Genomic DNA, 22,458 nt, shown 5'->3' on the forward strand with positions numbered 1-22,458 from the left:
TTCGGATGAGGACTCTCCGGTGTCCATGGTAACAGCCGAATATTCCAGAGAGATGTCAGGAATTTTTTTTATATGCCTTTGGCAGCCACACTGACCCGTCAGAGAGAGAGAAAGCAAGCGAGAGAGAGTGTATTTGTGTGTAAGTATGTGTGTGTGTGTGTGTGTGTGTGTGTGTCAAAGATGATGTCACGCTTGTGTGTTTGGCTGCATAATGCATTATGCTGCTGCTCTCAGGGAGGCTATGTTACAGGACGCTGTCACACTAAAACAGCGAATCCAATCCAGAAAATGGAGCCGGAAAATAATCAAATCAAAGAATTTGGCCTTAAACAGTCTCTGCTTCTCTTCTCGTTCTCACTGTTCTTTCAAAGCCACAGCTCCAACTAACACTGACTAACGAAATGTACACAATTTAACCCCAAACAGACTAAAAACCGTCTCTGCAGGACGGAGCAGTGGGCGGCTGGAAAGCCTGGCAGGTGTATAAAGGTGGACGTGTTCGCTGGAAGAGCATACAGTATATCCATGGCTCTGTAGGAAGGTACACTGTATAAACAATCATTTAATTACTGACACACTATGTGTCCAAATGTTTGTGGACACCCCTTCTGATACACAGATGAGCAAATGCACACACAGCTTGTCTAGTCCCTGTACTGCCAATAGAACAGGGCTCTCTGGAGCAGGTGAACCAAACATTGACTCCATGCTGCCTAATAATGCCAGGTGTGGGCTAGAGGGGTATAAAGACCCCCAGCATTGAGGAGCTGTAGAGCTTTTGGGTTGAGGAGGGGGTGATGAGGTGGGGTGGTGATCATCTTCATCATCCAACATCCAACATCTGACCTGACCTCACTAACGCTGTTGTTGCTGAATGCAATCAAATCTTCACAGCAATGCTCCTCCAAAATCTAGTAGAAAGCATTCTTTCCTGGACAGTGGAGATAACCAGCCCAAGTGTCCCAATACTTTTGTCTGTAGTGCAGGGAAAATGGACAAGCGTAAGAATCTGAGACACTTTGACAAGAACCAAACTGTGATGTTCTAGATAGACGACTGGGTCATCAGAACATCTCCAAAACATCAGGCAGGTCTTGTGGGATGTTTCTTCCAGTATGCAGTGGTCAGTACCTACCAACAGTGCTCCAAGGAAGGACAACCGACAGGGTCATGGGTGCTCAAGGGTCTTTGTTGATCATGGAGACATTCATCGAGACTTCACCATGCTTCTACCAGTGGTGGTCCTATGGTGGTCCCTATCCACTGATAAACGGGTTAGAGGAGTTGGGCTACAATTTGTAACTAAGTACCTATAGGGTAGGTGTTTCTGATAAAATGGCCAGTAACTGTAGATATAAGGGAATATAAGGGTATGCAGTGTGTGCAGCTGTAGCTGTGTGTGTGTGTATGGCCGTGGTGCTGAGTGGGCAGAGTGGGCAGAGTGGACAGTAGCTGTGTGTGAGAGAAATTCAACCTGACCTCATCACATTAATCTGACACTGAGATAATCCCAGATCCCTTCTCCAGGCCTCCGCCACTCCAGCTTCAATTCCCTTCAGTTTTACCTTCCTCAATTATCCCTGTGTCTTCAATCCCTCTGTCAGTTCTGACTGCACCCACATTTCTGATCTCTCTGCATTCCCTTTTCAATAGACCCTATTTCCTTTGTTCAATTCTTTTCACCGATACCCACAGTAGCTTTTCCAGGGTTCTCCTTATTCAGTTTTTTTTTTCAATTGTCCTTTTCAGTTCTCCTCATATTCCTTTAGTTCTGTCCAGACCCCAAATTTTGATCACTCCTTATTTGTTTTTTTGTAAATTATCCTCATATTCTTTTTCAGTCCTCCCTATAGACTTTTTATTCAATTCAGTTTTGTATTTGTTTTTTCATATTTCATAATGTCAGTTTTCTCTAAATTATTATCTTTTTCAATTCTGCCCATGCTCCTTTTTCAATTCTCCTCATATTCCTTTTTACAATTTTCTACCAATATTTCTTTCTTCAGTTCTCCTTATACTTAGTTTTCAATCTCTGTCTATTTCCCTTATTAGTTCTGCATGCAATTCCTTTCATTCATTCCTTTACTGCTTTTTAATTCTGTTTATATTCTTTTTTTTATTTCTGGCCTTATTTCATTTTTCAATTCTCTCAATACTGATTTTCCTTCCTTACTCCTCTTTTCTCAGTTCTACCCATGTTTCTTTGTTCAATTCCTCCATACCTCTTTTCAATCCTCCCCATATCGTTTTGAACTCCTTTTATGTTCTTCTTTCAGTGATACCCATATTTCATTTTTTCCATTCACTGTATATTCTACTTTCAATTCTGCTCATACTCCTTTTTTCAATTCTCCCCATGTTTTTTTATTTCTTCCATATATTTTCCTTAAATTCTGCACCAATTATTGTTTATCTAGCCTGTTTACCTTTTTACCCATATTTATATTCTCAATCCCTTTTATTTTTCAAATCTCCCCATATTCCTTTGTTCAATTCTCCCTGTAATTTATTTTTTCCACATATTCATGCCACTGTGGAGCGTTCACTGAATGAACATCAGGACTGAGCAGAGTGAAACCTGCTGCTGCTGCTCTGCTGTAGACTAGCGGGACACTTCCAGCTCTGAGACAGTTTGTAGTGATTGTCACTCTCACACTTCTTAGTCTGACAGAAGTGTCCTGTAACAGAGGCGAGTCTCAGCGTTGCGTAAGGAGGCCTTATATAATGTTCAGTGAAGAGCTGTGTGCTGGTCTGCGCTGCTACTGAAACATCAGCAGACACCCCCCAGCTCGGCCCCCCCTCCCTGAGCCCAAACTTCACATTTCTGGGCCCAAACACCCCCTTTTTGAGCCCATACCCCCCTCCCTAAGCTCAACCCCCCCTAAGCTCAACCCCCCTCCCTGAGCCCAAACCTCCAATTTCAGAGTCCTTACCCCCCTCCCTGAGCTCACACCCACCTCTCTGAATCCAGCCCCCCCTCCCTGAGCTCACACCCACCTCTCTAAATCCAACCCCCCCTCCCTGAGCTTACACCCACCTCTCTGAATCCAAATATTTGGACATATAGTGTATCGGAGTACGCACAGGATGAACAGATATATATATGGAGGATTCAGAGTGATATAGAACCTCCCTGAGCTCACACCCACCTCTCTAAATCCAAACCCCCCTCCTTCCTAAGCCCAAACCCCCCTCCCTAAACTCAACCCCCCTCCCTGAGCTTACACCCCACCTCTCTAAATCCACCCCCCCTCCCTAAGCACACACCCACCTCTCTAAATCCACCCCCCCGAGCTCACACCCCACCTCTGTAAACTCAGAACCCCCACTTCCCTGTGTGTGCATGCATACGTGTGTGTGTGTGTGTGCATGTATACGTGTGTGTGTGTGTGCATGTATACGTGTGTGTGTGTGTGTGTGTGTGGTGTGTGTGTGTGTGTGTGTGTGTAATGAATGGTCAGAAACCTGAGGCAGCCCTGCAGTGCTCCAGATGCTAACAGCCTTGCAAATGTTTATGCACCAGCAATGCGTCACACACACACACACACACACACACTCACACACACACTCACACACACACACAATATTAAGCAGTTCCATCAGTTGCTGGATCTCTCTCTCTCTCTCTCTCTCTCTCTCTCTCTCTCTCGGTTCTTATTGACATGCACAACAACTATACACTGATCAGCCATAACATTAAAACCACTGGCTCCTCTTAAGTGGTCTTTTGGAGTGTTCCCAGTATGCAGTGGTCAGTACCTCCCAAAAAAGCTCCAAGGAAGGACAACCAGTAAACCGGCGACAGGGGGTCATGGGTACCCAGGACTCTCACTGATGCTCATAGAGGCCCCGCCCACCTCACAACTTACAGGACTTACAGGATCTGCTGCTAACGTTAGTCTTGGTGCCAGAGACCACAGCAGGACACCTTCAGAGGTCTTGTGGAGTCCACGCCTCAACGCACCAGAGCTGTTTTGGAGGCTCGAGGGGGACGGGTTTTAATGTTATGGCTGATTGACTGATGCATAGAACTTTCCAGACTTAATGACGACACGTCTCGCCACTGGAGCAAGAGTGGTCTCAGGGATCTTAAAAGGAAGACAGCTGTGAGTACTCACCACACTATTCCCTGAGCCCCAGAACCAATGGGCTTGAGGTTCTGGTACCGTTTGAGAACCGTGAAGGTGGAGTCTCCAACTTCGACGCTGTAGAACTGGTTATCCACTTTGCTCTTGCTCATGTTGTAATGCTTGGCGATGTAAGACACATCAACTTGTTTACCGAATCCCTGGGAGGACAGGAGAAGAAGAGCTGATGAGCTTCAGGGAACGTTAGAAGATACTTTTCCAGCATCGCAAAAAGCAATTAATCACAAAGCGACTCATTAGAAGTGCTGATTAAACGGCCGAGGTGCTGATTAGGAGCAGTTAGGAGTTTATAACGGAGTGCTTTTGCATAAAGGGGTACTTCAGAAGTTCAGTTTCAGCATTAATAATGAAGACATCAACCCTGAGGTAATGTGCACTGAAAACATAGGAGATACACTATATGGACAAAAGTATTGGGACACCTGCTCTTTCAAAGAAATCAAATCTGAAATCAAGGGGATTCAAAAAAAGAGTTTCTTCTGCCTCTACTGTCCAGAGAATAAAGGTTACACCTTTCTATTAGGTTTTGGAGGAGGAGCATTGCTGTGAGGATTTGATTGCATTCAGAGCGTTAAAGAGATCAGGATGTTGGCTGATGATCACCCTCACCCCACCTCATCATCCCCAACTCATCCCAAAAGCACTGGATGGAGCTCCACCACCACCATCATTCCAGAGAATGCAGTTCTTCTTCCACTGCTCTACAGCTCCTCAATGCTGGGGGGCTTCTTCATACCCCCTCTAGCCCTCTAGCGCCTGGCATTATTAGGCAGCATGGGGCCAATAGGGTCATGTAGTTAATCTGCTCCAGAATCTGAGTCCTATTCTATTGGCAGTACTGTGTATCTAGACAATCTGTGGCAGCAATAGGTGCAACCTAAAGTAGCTGAATGCATTCATTAGAAGGGGTGTCCACAAATATTTGGACATATAGTGTATCGTAGTACGCACAGGATGAACAGATATATATGAGAGGATTCAGAGTGATGAAGAACAAGAAACACAAGCAACAATACTCATAGAGAACATAGAGGACACAGCCAAACAGCACTCAGTCGCTGTCAGACAAAAACCTCATATCTCCAAACAGCAGCTTTACAGGAGGAGGAAAAAAAGGTCATTTTGGAGCATTTCTATTGGTCCGTTCATCATGGAATTCTGCTACAGTATAAAGAACAACTGCAGGCAAAGATTTGATCAACTTGAGGAAAAGTAAACAACAGTAACAATAAATAAATAAAATAAGATTTTAAAATAAGAACACTGTAAAAGACTGACACCCAATCAGCTTCCTGTTACTATGGAAGAGAGCAAGCACACGTCCCCACGCCAGTTTAGAAATGGTTAGCTGTGGGACCCGTCCAGTTAATACCTGCAGATCTGTGGCAACACTTCAGCACAGGTCAGTTAGTTTCAAGTTTCAAGTTTCAGGTTTATTTGTCATTTGCACAACATGTCAGGACATTTATGCATTGAAACGCTTGTGGTGAGGCTCAGGTTGATGCTCTACAGGAGGACAAACTGCATACATACTACATACAAACATATTAAAAACAGTTATAGAAATAATAAATTTAAATATATAGTAAAAAGGTTATATAAAAAATATATTAAATAAATACAAAATACAGAATATACAAAGACAGAAGGAATTTGTAGAAATTATAATAATGCAAGGACTAGCTAACGATGCTGAGAGTACTGAATACTGTTAGCCAATCACAAAAGATTTAGCTAGTGCTAGATAACAGCTAGCTCATCAGCACTGGTTGCAGCCAGCTGGATTTCCCCCGATTTCTTAAAACGTAGGTACCAATACGACTATCATCATAATGCTCAAAGTTCAAATTATATATGGTGGTATACATTTATATATTTTGTATTTACAGTATTGTACTCTATTGTCTATGCACCCTGTCTCGTGTTTTGTCCATTGTCCTTCGACATTATTATATCCTGTCCTACCTATAGAGAGAGATTAGAGATATATATATGGAGATTCAGCCTAGCAGTGTTTGGTTGTTCTGTACAGCCCTGTATTAGTATAATGACAATAAAGCTGATTTAAATTATAGCAAAATCAATAATTACTTTAATAAATTAATCAATAAATGTAACTGTTCAATACACAAATACACTACTACGTAGGGTCGTTTGGCCACATTGCTGGAGGCGTACTGAAAGGACATTCATCAGCACCCATTTGTTTATATATATATATATTTTTTTATATATAATGATGTCAACCCTTGACCAGCAATGTCATGGTATAATTAATTGTTTGCATATTTGGTCATAATGTTGGAGTCCTAGCTGATAGCTATACATCTAAAATTCTTATTTTATGAAACTAAATTTTCAGACCTGGAATTTTATATGTACCGCCAGTCAAATTAGAGTGACTGGAGCATTATGCAATGGCAACGTCTATAGTCTATGGTCTTTACGGAGTTATACACTGGTTAACATTGTTAACAGCCTATATCTGTCCTTTTATAAGCCTTTAAGGTGTTCAAGGTCCTAGAAGTGAGGAAACATGCCCACCATACACTCAGAGGAGTGGGTCAAAACAGCAGTGGCGTGTCAGTAATACACAAAAAGGTCAATCCCCTCAATTCATATTAAAAACTGAGCTTCACTGTAGAGAAACTGACTGTCAGTCGCCATGACTACAACAACACAGATACAGCCCATAATTTATTTCCTATCCAAACCCACCAGTGTAGCTACACGAGTCTTCTGAGTTTTATATGATATGCGGTTTTAAAAGCAGGTTCTAGAGCCGAGCTCTTCTCAGAACTCTGGTAGAACCGTGTCTCAGGCATCAGGCAGCGTCTTCATCACCATTAGGTGAAGAACTTTCTGTGAGGAGCTTTTAGTAGAGCTTCAGACGTCTGCTTCCCCTCACCTCCACTGTAGAACCACAGCTCTGACTGTGGGAGCTTATCTAGAACCTCCACTGTAGAACCACAGCTCTGACCAGGGGAGCTTATCTAGAACCTCCACTGTAGAACCACAGCTCTGACTGGGGGAGGTTAGGCTTATCTAGAACCGAGATAAGCGTTTTACACCAAACCCACCAAAGTCAGTCTGAATGAGTCGGTTCACATCTCAACCAGTTAATTATGCAGTTCACTTATTAAAAAATGGCTGAATTGGCGGAAACCATCAAGTTGTTCTGGACGTTAGTGTCCTGAGCTGACGCTGAGAGGTTGGATGCACGGCTGTCTCCTCGGGAAGAAGCTCAGTTCACCGCAATCACGAAGCATCCGAACAGAACTAACAGACAAACACAGCAGTATTTACTGAACACTGCGATTTCAGCTCTGAGAAATGCAAAGTCAACAAGCCTGAGAAGATGAAGCTGTAGTGCCTGTGGTTACAGAGCGGGAGAGAGACAAAGAGAGAGAGAGACAAAGAGAGAGAGAGACATTCACCTGCTTTCATAAGCAGTAATGAAGGGCCCATCCTAGAAGTGCTGGAGAGATCGGACTCATCATTACACTGTTTAAACCATTTAAAATCAGGGGTGTCCAGTCTTATCCGAAAAGAGTCGGTGTGGCTGCAGGCTTTCCTTCCAGCCAGGTAGAGCTAGAGCTGGGCAATATGACAATATTTTATCGTATTGTGATAAACAGCTATGGAGGAGACTGGTAGTGTTAATAAACTCTGATCAGCTGCAGGTTTCATTACTGTGAAACAGTGTAATTACACTGGGTTCATTAGATGAAGAGCAGCAGATGTTATAGAGTATAAATCACTGTATTCAGTACAGGAGAGGATCTGAATAGTAGATTATAAGAATCTGATACTGATGTACTGATACTGTGTCTGTGATTCCATGTATCGTAAAAAAAGGTTTTTTAAATATCGTAATATGGTCTTTTTACTCTAGGTAGAAGCACATGTAGACCCACCAGTTGATTAAACCAGTGGCATCTGGTGTGGGATAGATTTAACACCCCTGATTTAACACCCCAGGGCTTATCACACACTAGGGTGTATTACTCAGTAACTACAGGGACTTCTGTACAGACTGGTGGGGCTGTTCCCTGGTGGTCCACGGGCTGTTTGGGGGGGGGGGGGGGGGTTCCACTGTTTAGTGCCTTAACTCTACATTCTAAACCTAGGTTCCACACGTCTAAAAACAAAGTTCTATAGATTTGAATCACATGATCTATTATATAATTAAAAACTAAAAGGACAATTCCCTCAATATCACCATAACAGATTTGACCAATAATTAATATACTGTTGATTTATATTTAACATTCTGTACAAAATAATGAAACAAAAATAATAAAAATTATAATAAAAATAATAATTCTGACATATTTCACTGTGTTTCACATGTTTCCCATCAGAGGAAGTTTGATTATAGTTTTAATTATTATCAGAACACAGAGGCAGACATAAAATATATACTTCTAATGATTGGAATTATATATCCTACAGAAAACAGATATTCAGTGCAACTGATTTTATAACTGTTAATAGAGTTAGCATAAAAAAATTATTAACTTATTAGATTTATTTAATGTCTAATTTGAGCTGAATGTATAAATCAGGAGGTGATAACAGTCAATAATGTGTGTAAATTGTGCCTCAAATATACATCACAGTTTTAATAGTGAACAAATGTATATATATATATATAATTAGTATTATTATTCAAAACAAAATGGGGGGGGTGTATAACAAAACATTTATCCAAATATTTAAGTCTATTTATAATGAACTTCATGAACTTCACATCCTTTAAGGTTCTCATCCTTCCCACACTCTGAACAGTTCTCTATAGAGGTGCTACAAAGGGTTCTGTGGGCAATACCATAGAAAAATAACCGTTTTTGAAAAAGAGCTGTAAGTGTAAAGAACCTTTACATTCGTAAAGAACCTTTAGAAGGAATGTCTTTCAACCTTATTTTCTACAGAATGGTTCTTCTATGGCATCACTCTAAGAACCCTAAATAGCACCTTTATTTGTGTAGAAATAAGGGTTATTAAGGGTTATAAAAACAGTGGAACCCTTTTTATGCTATAGAGAACCACCTACACAATGCACAGAACCATTAAAACTGCTCTATATAGAACCACTGTGTTCACTGAGGAGCCTCTGAAGGCCCATTTTCAATGCTTGAGTAAAGCTGTTAAAGTTTATGGTCAGCAATGTGCCAATATTAACTCATTTAAATGCCTTAAAACACATCAGTAGTAGCTCACCCTGAAGCTCAGCTGCTCACACGCATTACTCCATGACTGTGGCTGCGATGTTCTAATCTGATCCAGTGAGAACGATCAGCCGATGGTGGATCAGCTATTTTGTGCTCGATGCTTTGTTTTTGCCGCTGTGCCGCCGTGTTAGAGCTCCACACAGACATTACTCTCAGCCTGCAGATCAGCGGTAGACACTCTCACTGACCACTGACTTTCTGTTGATTTGGGTTTATTCTAATGTTATATAGAGTTAATTACAGGTAGACGCTCTCACTGACCACTGACTTTATGTTGATTTGGGTTTATTCTAATGTTATATAGAGTTAATTACAGGTAGACGCTCTCACTGACCACTGACTTTATGTTGATTTGGGTTTATTCTAATGTTATATAGAGTTAATTACAGGTAGACGCTCTCACTGACCACTGACTTTATGTTTATTTGGGTTTATTCTAATGTTATATAGAGTTAATTACAGGTAGACGCTCTCACTGACCACTGACTTTATGTTGATTTGGGTTTATTCTAATGTTATATAGAGTTAATTACAGGTAGACGCTCTCACTGACCACTGACTTTATGTTGATTTGGGTTTATTCTAATGTTATATAGAGTTAATTACAGGTAGACGCTCTCACTGACAACTGACTTTATGTTTATTTGGGTTTATTCTAATGTTATATAGAGTTAATTACAGGTAGACGCTCTCACTGACCACTGACTTTATGTTGATTTGGGGTTATTCTAATGTTATATAGAGTTAATTACAGGTAGACGCTCTCACTGACCACTGACTTTATGTTTATATGGGTTTATTCTAATGTTATATAGAGTTAATTACAGGTAGACGCTCTCACTGACCACTGACTTTATGTTGATTTGGGTTTATTCTAATGTTATATAGAGTTAATTACAGGTAGACGTTCTCACTGACCACTGAGTTTATGTTGATTTGGGTTTATTCTAATGCTATATAGAGTTAATTACAGGTAGACGCTCTCACTGACCACTGACTTTATGTTGATTTGGGTTTATTCTAATGTTATATAGAGTTAATTACAGGTAGACGCTCTCACTGACCACTGACTTTCTGTTTATTTGGGTTTATTCTAATGTTATATAGAGTTAATTACAGGTAGACGCTCTCACTGACCACTGACTTTATGTTGATTTGGGTTTATTCTAATGCTATATAGAGTTAATTACAGGTAGACACTCTCACTGACCACTGACTTTATGTTGATTTGGGTTTATTCTAATGTTATATAGAGTTAATTACAGGTAGACACTCTCACTGACCACTGACTTTATGTTGATTTGGATTTATTCTAATGTTATATAGAGTTAATTACAGGTAGACACTCTCACTGACCACTGACTTTATGTTTATTTGGGTTTATTCTAATGTTATATAGAGTTAATTACAGGTAGACACTCTCACTGACCACTGACTTTATGTTTATTTGGGTTTATTCTAATGGTATATAGAGTTAATTACAGGTAGACACTCTCACTGACCACTGACTTTATGTTTATTTGGGTTTATTCTAATGGTATATAGAGTTAATTACAGGTAGACACTCTCACTGACCACTGACTTTATGTTTATTTGGGTTTATTCTAATGTTATATAGAGTAAAATACAGGTAGACACTCTCACTGACCACTGACTTTATGTTCATTTGGGTTTATTCTAATGTTATATAGAGTTAATTATAGGTAGACACTCTCACTGATGGTATGTTTTCTTTGTGTTTATTCTACTGTTATATAGAGTTTTACAGTTAACCAGAATGTTCTGCAGAGTTTATCCAACACTCGAATTTCCAGATAGTCCCATTTTTGTGAAGGAACCTTTAAATCAGTAAAGAACCTTTAAGAGGTTCTTCTTCTTTAGTGGAATTAAAAATGGTTCTTCAGTGGCAATCACTCAAAGAACCCTTTAGCACCAAAGGGTTATTTAACTCGAACCAATAGTGGAAGCCTTTTTGGTGCTATAGAGAACGTCTTCTTCAGCGCCGCCCTTTTATTTCAGCGTAATCTCTGGCTGAGGACCAGAGGCTAAATATAACGCATGAGCATGAAATATAGATAAACAGTGGGGGATTAGATGTGGACCTTGGCAAAGACTTTCCAGCATCCAGAAGCTCCCGTACAGGCAGGAGAACCGACTACCGAAACATGATCATGTCTTTTCAACAGCCTATCTTGATATCTTGATGACATCAACATTAGCCCAATCTTATCACAAAAGTTTGTGGACACCCCTTCTAATAAATGCACCCATTGCTGACACAGATGTGCAAATGCACAAAAGCACACAGCTTGTCTAGTCTCTGTAGAGACATACTGCTAATAGAATAGGAACCAAGAGTGGACTAGTAGAGGGGTATAAAGCCTCCCAGCATTGAGCTGTGGAGCAGTGGAAGAACTGTATCCACTTTAAATTATTCAGTATCCGCAATTAATTATTCAGTAATTACTATAAATGATTCAGTATCTACTATGAATTATTCAGTATTCACTATAAATTATTTAGTAATTACTATAAATGATTCAGTATCTGTTATTTAAGTATTCAGTATCCAGTATGAATTACTCAGTATTCACTATGAATTATTTAGTATCTGTTATTTAAGTACTCAGTATCCACTTTAAATTATACAATATCTACTGTAAATTATTCAGTACTATGTGGTATTATGAATTATTCAGTATCCCCTATGAATTATTTAGTAATCACTATAAATGATTCAGTGTCTACTATGAATTATTCAGTAGCTACTATGAATTACTTAGTATCTACTATGAAGTACTAAGTATCCACTTTAAATTATTCAGTATCTACTATGAATTATTCAGTATCCACTATGAATGATTCAGTGTCTTCTATTAATCATTCAGTATCTGCTATCTACTATGAATTATTCACTTTGAAATATTCAGTATCCACTATAAATTATTTAGTAATTACTATAAATGATTCAGTATCCAGTATGAATTATTCTGTATCCACTATGAATGATTTAGTATCTACTATGAAGTACTCAGTATCCACTTTAAATTATACAATATCTACTATATATTATTCAGTACTATGTGGTATTATGAATTATTCAGTATCCAATATGAATTATTTCGTAATCACTATAAATGATTCAGTATCTGTTTTTTAAGTATTCAGTATCCTGTATGAATTATTATTCAGTATCTACTATAATAATGTTGAAACTCTTTTATTAATAAAAACATACTTTGTGTTCACTTTTTATATTAAAACAAAAAGAAAAAGTCAGAATTACAGTAAATAAACTATAAATGCACTTTATTATTATTCTACTTTTTTATGTGCTTAAATGTTCAATATAAAATGACCCACTCTCAGTAAGTGCTGACCGTAACTACAGCAGCTAAGGGTTAAATACGTGTATGGCTGTACAGTGACTGTAATATAGGCTGAAGACTGCTGAGGGCAGAGAGAGAGAGAATAGCTTTATCATGGGACTCATCCTTCACTGCAATGAACCAGCATTAAGTGGACGGTAATAATTTGATGCTGATTAAAGCAGATGTGCAGTAATTGCTATCTCTAACTGAAGGAACGGGCAGAGGGGCTTCAGAGTGAGGGGCAGTAAATATCTTTACAGGCCAGAGATAACGTTCATCACTCAGGATTTTAAAAGACCAGCGCTGAATGACCGGCAGACTTGTGATAGGCTGACCTATCAGACCGTCCGTCACTCAAAAAATGTGGTTTGACTTATGCAAACGGGAAATTAGAGATTGGCTGACAGGCTGACTTTCCTCTACACACACACACACAAACACACACACAGACACACACTCATCTGCCATGCTGCTGATAATACACACCACTCAGGCTCTCCAGACGGTCAGCTGTCGGCCGGTTTTGATGAACCGTTAAGATGTTTGAGTTAGTAATTCAGCATAACAAGACAAACTGTCTGCTTTTATTGTTGCGCCGCCGGCGCTGCCTCGTCAACACATTCTCGTTTATTTGCGGACCCTCAGTAGGAGACCGCACCCTCGGGGCAGCAGAACCCAGTTAAAAGCAGTTATTACCAGCAGTAACAGACGCGTGCCGGGGTGTTAGATGACCGACTGGAAGTTTTACTGAAAACTGTGTTTTTACTGAGTTTAATACTTTAAATTTACATATTTACCATCAAACCAAACAGAAAAAAACTCAAATCTAAAAAACTGACTGAACGTAATTTATTATGTTAATTTGACATTAATTAAGTAAGAGTTTTTCAACGGTTCCTTAGTCAAGGTGATGATTCATATTGTAAATACACAGCTTACTTAATGCTTAAGTGGTTCTTGTCTGTTCCAAACGTTCTTTGCACTGGTGGAAACTTCTAATAGATGGTTCTTCTGGTTTATTCTAATGTTATATAGAGTTAATTACATGTAGACACTCTCACTGACCACTGCATTTGTTTATTTGGGTTTACTCTAATGTTATATAGAGTTAATTACAGGTAGACACTCTCACTGACCACTGCATTTGTTTATTTGGGTTTATTCTAATGTTATATAGAGTTAATTACAGGTAGACACTCTCACTGACCACTGACTTTGTTTATTTGGGTTTATTCTAATGTTATATAGAGTTAATTACAGGTAGACACTCTCACTGACCACTGACTTTGTTTATTTGGGTTTATTCTAATGTTATATAGAGTTAATTACAGTTAGACACTCTCACTGACCACTGACTTTGTTTATTTGGGTTTATTCTAATGTTATATAGAGTTAGTTACAGGTAGACACTCTCACTGACCACTGCACCTGTTTATTTGGGATTATTCTAATGTTATATAGAGTTAATTACAGTTAGACACTCTCACTGACCACTGACTATGTTTATTTGGGTTTTTTCTAATGTTATATAGAGTTAATTACAGGTAGACACTCTCACTTACCACTGACTTTGTTTATTTGGGTTTATTCTAATGTTATATAGAGTTAATTACAGTTAGACACTCTCACTGACCACTGACTTTGTTTATTTGGGTTTTTTCTAATGTTATATAGAATAACTTACAGGTAGACACTCTCACTGACCACAGACTTTATGTACATTTGGGTTTATTCTAATGTCATATAGAGTTAATTACAGGTAGACACTCCCACTGACCACTAACTTTATGATTATTAGGGTTTATTCTAATGTTATATAGAGTTAATCGCAGGTAGACACACTCACTGAGCACTGGCTTTATGTTTATTTGGGTTTATTCTAATGTTATATAGAGTTAATTACAGACAGACACTCTCACTGACCACTAACTTTATGTTTATTTGGGTTTATTCTAATGTTATATAGAGTTAATTACAGGTAGGCACTCTCACTGACCACTGCATTTGTTAATTTGGGTTTATTCTAATGTTATATAGAGTTAATTACAGTTAGACACTCTCACTGACCACTGACTATTTTTATTTGGGTTTATTCTAATGTTATATAGAGTTAATTACAGGCAGACACTCTCACTGACCACTGACTTTGTTTATTTGGGTTTATTCTAATGTTATATAGAGTTAATTACAGGTAGACACTCTCACTGACCACTGCACTTGTTTATTTGGGTTTATTCTAATGTTATATAGAGTTAATTACAGTTAGACACTCTCACTGACCACTGACTATGTTTATTTGGGTTTTTTCTAATGTTATATAGAGTTAATTACAGGTAGACACTCTCACTGACCACAGACTTTGTTTATTTGGGTTTATTCTAATGTTATATAGAGTTAATTACAGTTAGACACTCTCACTGACCACTGACTTTATGTTTATTTGGGTTTTTTCTAATGTTATATAGAATAAATTACAGGTAGACACTCTCACTGACCACAGACTTTATGTACATTTGGGTTTATTCTAATGTTATATAGAGTTAATTACAGGTAGACACTCCCACTGACCACTAACTTTATGATTATTAGGGTTTATTCTAATGTTATATAGAGTTAATCGCAGGTAGACACTCTCACTGACCACTGGCTTTATGTTTATTTGGGTTTATTCTAATGTTATATAGAGTTAATTGCAGACAGACACTCCCACTGACCACTGACTTTATGTTTATTTGGGTTTATTCTAATGTTATATAGAGTTAATTACACATAGACACTCTCACTGACCACTGCATTTGTTTATTTGGGTTTATTCTAATGTTATATAGAGTTAATTACAGGTAGACACTCTCACTGACCAATGGCTTTGTGTTTATTTGGGTTTATTCTAATGTTATATAGAGTTAATTACAGGAAGACACTCTCACTGACCACTGGCTTTATGTTTATTTGGGTTTATTCTAATGTTATATAGAGTTAATTACAGGTAGACACTCCCACTGACCACTAATTTTATGATTATTTGGGTTTATTCTAATGTTATATAGAGTTAATTACAGGTAGACACTCTCACTGACTGCTGACTTTATGTTTATTTGGGTTTATTCTAATATTATATAGAGTTAATTACAGATAGACGCTCTCACTGACCACTGACTTTATGTTTATTTGGGTTTATTCTAATGTTATATAGAATAAATTACAGGTAGACACTCACTGACCACTGACTTTATGTATATTTGGGTTTATTCTAATGTTATATAGAGTTAATTACAGGTAGACACTCTCACTGACCACTGACTTTGTTTATTTGGGTTTATTCTAATGTTATATAGAGTTAATTGCAGGTAGACACTCTCACTGAACACTGACTTTATGTTTATTTGGGTTTTTTCTAATGTTATATAGAGTTTATTACAGGTAGACACTTACTGACCACTGACTTTGTTTATTTGAGTTTATTCTAATGTTATATAGCGTTAATTACAGTTAGACACTATCACTGACCACTGACTTTATGTTTATTAGGGTTTATTCTAATGTTATATAGAGTTAATTACAGGTAGACACTCTCACTGATCACTGACTTTATGTTTATTTGGGTTTATTCTAATGTTATATAGAGTTAATTACAGGTAGACACTATCACTGACCACTGACTTTATGTTTATTTGGGTTTATTCTAATGTTATATAGAGTTAATTACAGGTAGACACTCTCACTGACCACTGACTTTATGTTTATTTAGGTGTCTTCTGTTATATTGAGTTAATTACAGGTAGACACTCCCACTGACCACTGATTTATTCTACTGTTATATAGAGTTTTCAGTTAATCAGAATGTTCTGCAGAGTTTATCCAACACTAGAATTCATACCTTCAGATATATACACTCTAATATACTCTAATGAATTGTGTCAGAGAATGTCAGTTCACAGAGGTTCACTAAAAAGCAATCAATAAATGAACTAACTAATGAAAGTATGCTTAAATAATAGAGCTGGCTGTGCTCGTTATTGAACACTGAGTTCACATTTTCCAGAGACAGGAAGCCAAAAGCCACAAAACAGACACATTGAGTTCAGACACAAACACACTGACAACAAATGAAGGGGATAATGGAAGTGAATGAATACTCTACCTTTTATTTTACCTGTATGGAACACACACCTGACAAAAGGCAATCTTCACATCCAGGATTGGTGCACTGCAGTTGTATAAGAAATGTCTGTTCATAAATACCTGAAAGACACAAAAAGAGGAAAGGACACGATCACTGCAACTGGTTAAAATTGATCTTCTTGATGGTAATTGTCAAGTTTGCAACCATAGTAACAATTTCTCTGAATCTATTCTCTGTAATACCTGGCAACACCCCAGTAACTGCCTTGAACACAACTGCAGCATCCTTGAACACCACAGCAACCACCTAGCAACATTTTAGCAATCACATGGAACACTACAGCCTAGCAACCAGATAGCTACAGAAGCCACCTGGAAACATCCCAGCAACCACCTGGAACACCATAGCAACACCCTTCAACATATTTTGCCATTAGATATATATTGCAAAATATAACTGCAATTTCTGAAATGCTATGAATGCTTTGTTATACTACTACAACCACCAAGTTACTCCCTGGCATCCACCTGGGATACCACATTAACCACCTTGCAACCAACATTCTAGCAACCACCATATCAGCGCCCTAGCAACCACCTAACAGACACATTGCAACACACAAGCAACTGCCTGGAACACCATAGCAGCACCCTTGCAACTGCCTGGAACACTACAGCAACCATCCAGCAACACCCTAGCAACCTTTGAACATAATTTGCCCTAACATATTATGCAAACTTTGAACGCTCTGCATGGTTTGTTATACTATTACAACCACCTAGCTACTCCCTGGCAACCACATGGGATACCATAGCAACACCCTTGCAACTCCCTGAAACACTACCTCAATCATCCAGCAACTCCCTAGCAACCACCTTCAACATATTTTGCCATTACATATATATGGCACATTAGCAATTTCTGAAATGCTATGAATTCTTTGTTATACTACTACAGCCACCAAGCTACTCACTGGGGTGGTACCATAGTAACCACCATATCAATGCCCTAGCAACCACCTAAAACACACATAGCAACACACAAGTAACTGTCTAGAACACCATAGCAGCACCCTTGCAACTACATGAAACACTCAGCAACCACTTTGAACATATTTTGCCATAACATACTATGCAAACTTTGAATGCTCTGCATGGTTTGTTATACTATTAGAACCAATTAGCTACTCCCTGGCAACCACACGGGATACCATAGCAACACCCTAGCAACTGCCTGAAAAACAATAGCAATCATTTGGTTTGTTATACTATCACAACCACCTAGCTACTTCCTGGCAAACACATGGGATATCATAGCAACACCCTAGCAACTGCCTGAAAAACAATAGCAATCGTTTGGTTTGTTATACTATCACAACCACCTAGCTACTTCCTGGCAAACACATGGGATATCATAGCAACACCCTAGCAACTGCCTGAAAAACAATAGCAATCATTTGGTTTGTTATACTATCACAACCACCTAGCTACTTCCTGGCAAACACATGGGATATCATAGCAACACCCTAGCAACTGCCTGAAAAACAATAGCAATCGTTTGGTTTGTTATACTATCACAACCACCTAGCTACTTCCTGGCAAACACATGGGATATCATAGCAACACCCTAGCAACTGCCTGAAAAACAATAGCAATCATTTGGTTTGTTATACTATCACAACCATCTAGCCACTCCCTGGCAACCACATGGGCTACCATAGCAACACCCTAGCAACTGCCTGAAAAACAATAGCAATCGTTTGGTTTGTTATACTATCACAACCCCCTAGCTACTTCCTGGCAACCACATGGGATACCATAGCAACACCCTACCAACTGCCTGAAAAACAACAGAAATCATTTGGTTTGTTATACTATCACAACCCCCTAGCTACTTCCTGGCAACCACATGGGATACCATAGCAACACCCTAGCAACTGTCTGAAAAACAATAGCAACCATCCAGAATACTCTATAAATCACATCAAACACACTTTGCCTTAACAAATTTAAAAACTTTGAAAAGCTACATTGCTTAATCATTTCAACCACCTAGCAACCATCTGGAATACCATAGTAACGGCCTGGGAATAGCTTAAGCTGTGTCTTATTTACAGAGCTATTTTTATGCCCCGAGCTTGTTGACAACTCCAATATTTCCATTCATCTTTTCGGCTCTGCGCTGCAGAAACACACTGTTTGTAGGTGATTCCGTGCACAGCTGGTGGTCCGATGCAGTTTTAGTAAAACTCAGTCGACTTAATTTCAGCTCGCATCAAGGCCCATTTGTGTTGTGTGCCACGCCGGAGCTTGTTCGTACATCTGGCTCAATATTTCATAAAGCAGAAGAATAGATAAATCCATTACTGTGTTCCACAAGCCGGCGCTGTCCTGATTTCTGCCTCAGAGACGGAGGAGAACGACAGACTGACGGCGGAATCTACTTTTCCGAATAAGGGAATAAGGGAGGCGTTATTACACCACGGACTGGATGATGAGTTCATTTCAAACACATGTTCACTCACTCCATCCTCTCTGAAGACTGACACCTTCCGAGCTCTGTCTCCACCTCGATCGCCTGGAGGGGGACCAGACAGGTACAGTACAGGTGTCACGGCTTTGAGATGTTTTCACAGGTACTCTCCTCAGAGAGACATGGTGACAGACACGGCTTCACGCGCAACAGAAATGATTACAATAGGTGAAAAATACACTACATGGCCAAATGTTTCTGGACAGCACCACCCCACCCCATCCCAAAAGTACTGGATGGAGCTCCACCATCCATCATTCCAGAGAACACAGTTCTTCTTCTATTGCTCCACAGCTCCTCAATGCTGGGGGGCTTTATACCCCTCTACTAGCCCACGCCTGGTGTTATTAGGCAGCATGGTGCCAATAGGGTCATGATGTTGATCTGCTTCAGAGAGTCCTATTGTATTGGCAGTACTTCTATGTCTCTACAGAGACTAAACAAGCTGTGTGTGTCAGCAATGAGTGCTAAACTAAAAGGGGTGTCCGCAAACATTTGGACACACAGTGCATCTACTTCAGCATTGCAATGTTCCATTCCCGCCAATATCGCCCACCCCTAGAATCCACAGATTGCAATCTGCACCCCGTCAGAATGGGCACATTAGCCCCCGTGTAATGATGATGATGATGATGATGATGATGAGCGTTCCAAGAATAGCCGGTGTCACTCAGAAGTCAACAGCATGTAAATGTGAGCTGATGATTTCCTTTGCCTTCCCCCCAGTGGTTCCTGCCACGCTCCCGAGGAGGCGGCATGCTGCCTCTTTAAAACGCCCCACGGCTCCGCGTTAAATATTTATCAGCATTTTCCATCCTTCATCTCAGCCAGCAGAAGCCAAGCATGCGTCATCCAACTTGGCCAAAGGACACGCTGTACCGGAGGAGGCGTTCGCCATCAGCCATCAGATTAGCATCCAGCCTGGATATGTGGGTCATCTGGGCAAATAAGGTTTTCCTCTGTGCTAAGTGGTACCAGTACCGTTCAAATGACTACACACACCTGTGAGAATCAGAGTGAAGAGCTGCTCATCAGCGCTGATATCAGAATAAACACTAATAATAACACTCCTACAGAACGTGGTGGTGGATCTCCATCACTGTGTTCATCATTAGAACAGTTTCATCAACAGCTCACAGTGAGAGCTAGCCAGGCTAAAGTAGTACAGCCTCCAAACATGGTGGAGGTAGTTTCATCATCAACAGCTCACAGTGAGAGCTAGCCAGGCTAAAGTAGTACAGCCTCCAAACATGGTGGAGGTAGTTTCATCAACAGCTCACAGTGAGAGCTAGCCAGGCTAAAGTAGTACAGCCTCCAAACATGGTGGAGGTAGTTTCATCATCAACAGCTCACAGTGAGAGCTAGCCAGGCTAAAGTAGTACAGCCTCCAAACATGGTGGAGGTAGTTTCATCAACAGCTCACAGTGAGAGCTAGCCAGGCTAAAGTAGTACAGCCTCCAAACATGGTGGAGGTAGTTTCATCAACAGCTCACAGTGAGAGCTAGCCAGGCTAAAGTAGTACAGCCTCCAAACATGGTGGAGGTAGTTTCATCAACAGCTCACAGTGAGAGCTAGCCAGGCTAAAGTAGTACAGCCTCCAAACATGGTGGAGGTAGTTTCATCAACAACTCACAGTGAGCGCTAGTCAGACTAAAGTAGTACAGCCTCCAAACATGGTGGAGGTAGTTTCATCAACAGCTCACAGTGAGAGCTAGCCAGGCTAAAGTAGTACAGCCTCCAAACATGGTGGAGGTAGTTTCATCAACAGCTCACAGTGAGAGCTAGCCAGGCTACAGTAGTACAGCCTCCAAACATGGTGGAGGTAGTTTCATCAACAGCTCACAGTGAGAGCAAGCCAGGCTAAAGTAGTACAGCCTCCAAACATGGTGGAGGTAGTTTCATCAACAGCTCATAGTGAGAGCTCGCCAGGCTAAAGTAGTACAGCCTCCAAACATGGTGGAGGTAGTTTCATCAACAGCTCACAGTGAGAGCTAGCCAGGCTAAAGTAGTACAGCCTCCAAACATGGTGGAGGTACTTTAATCAACAGCTCACAGTGAGAGCTAGCCAGGCTACAGTAGTACAGCCTCCAAACATGGTGGAGGTAGTTTCATCAACAGCTCACAGTGAGAGCAAGCCAGGCTAAAGTAGTACAGCCTCCAAACATGGTGGAGGTAGTTTCATCAACAGCTCACAGTGAGAGCTAGCCAGGCTAAAGTAGTACAGCCTCCAAACATGGTGGAGGTAGTTTCATCAACAGCTCACAGTGAGAGCTAGCCAGGCTAAAGTAGTACAGCCTCCAAACATGGTGGAGGTAGTTTCATCAACAGCTCACAGTGAGAGCTAGCCAGGCTAAAGTAGTACAGCCTCCAAACATGGTGGAGGTAGTTTCATCAACAGCTCACAGTGAGAGCTAGCCAGGCTAAAGTAGTACAGCCTCCAAACATGGTGGAGGTAGTTTCATCAACAACTCACAGTGAGCGCTAGTCAGACTAAAGTAGTACAGCCTCCAAACATGGTGGAGGTAGTTTCATCAACAGCTCACAGTGAGAGCTAGCCAGGCTAAAGTAGTACAGCCTCCAAACATGGTGGAGGTAGTTTCATCAACAGCTCACAGTGAGAGCTAGCCAGGCTACAGTAGTACAGCCTCCAAACATGGTGGAGGTAGTTTCTTCATCAATTCATCTATTTCTGTAGAAATGTTTCAAAAAGGAATTAATGGGGTGCAAAAGTTTGTGCACCCTTAAAATGTCATAATGATACAAATACACTAGTAATACCCAACCAACTACACAGGGTACCACAGCAACCGCTGGGACACCACTGGGACACCATAGCACATGCCTAGCAACCACCTAATAAAACCCTAGCAGCCACTAACCAACACCATAGCAATTACCCATCTATTAAGCACTAAGCAACATAATAACAAGGTCATAGCAACCGCTTTGCAACACGATAGCAACCACCTAGCAACCACCAGGGAAAACCAGATAGAAACACCACAAAAGCTACCTGGAATACCACAGCAACTTCCTAGCAACCACCATAG

General features: G+C 40.1%; 1 protein-coding gene across 4 annotated transcripts in view; it reads right to left on the bottom strand.

Moving 5' to 3' along the window:
* mapk10 (mitogen-activated protein kinase 10) overlaps positions 1–22,458 on the bottom strand; it is a 129,532-nt gene that overhangs the window by 64,700 nt on the left and 42,374 nt on the right. For all 4 annotated transcript variants that reach the window (XM_072661773.1, XM_072661775.1, XM_072661774.1 and 1 more), the window contains exons 2-3: positions 16,924–16,995; positions 4,119–4,288 (exon numbers count right to left, since the gene is read on the bottom strand). In XM_072661773.1, coding sequence (XP_072517874.1) covers positions 4,119–4,288; positions 16,924–16,995 — 242 coding nt within the window. The remainder of the gene's footprint in view (positions 1–4,118; positions 4,289–16,923; positions 16,996–22,458) is intronic.

Source organism: Salminus brasiliensis, chromosome 18 (genome assembly GCF_030463535.1).
Source record: "Salminus brasiliensis chromosome 18, fSalBra1.hap2, whole genome shotgun sequence".
Lineage (NCBI taxonomy): Eukaryota > Metazoa > Chordata > Actinopteri > Characiformes > Bryconidae > Salminus > Salminus brasiliensis.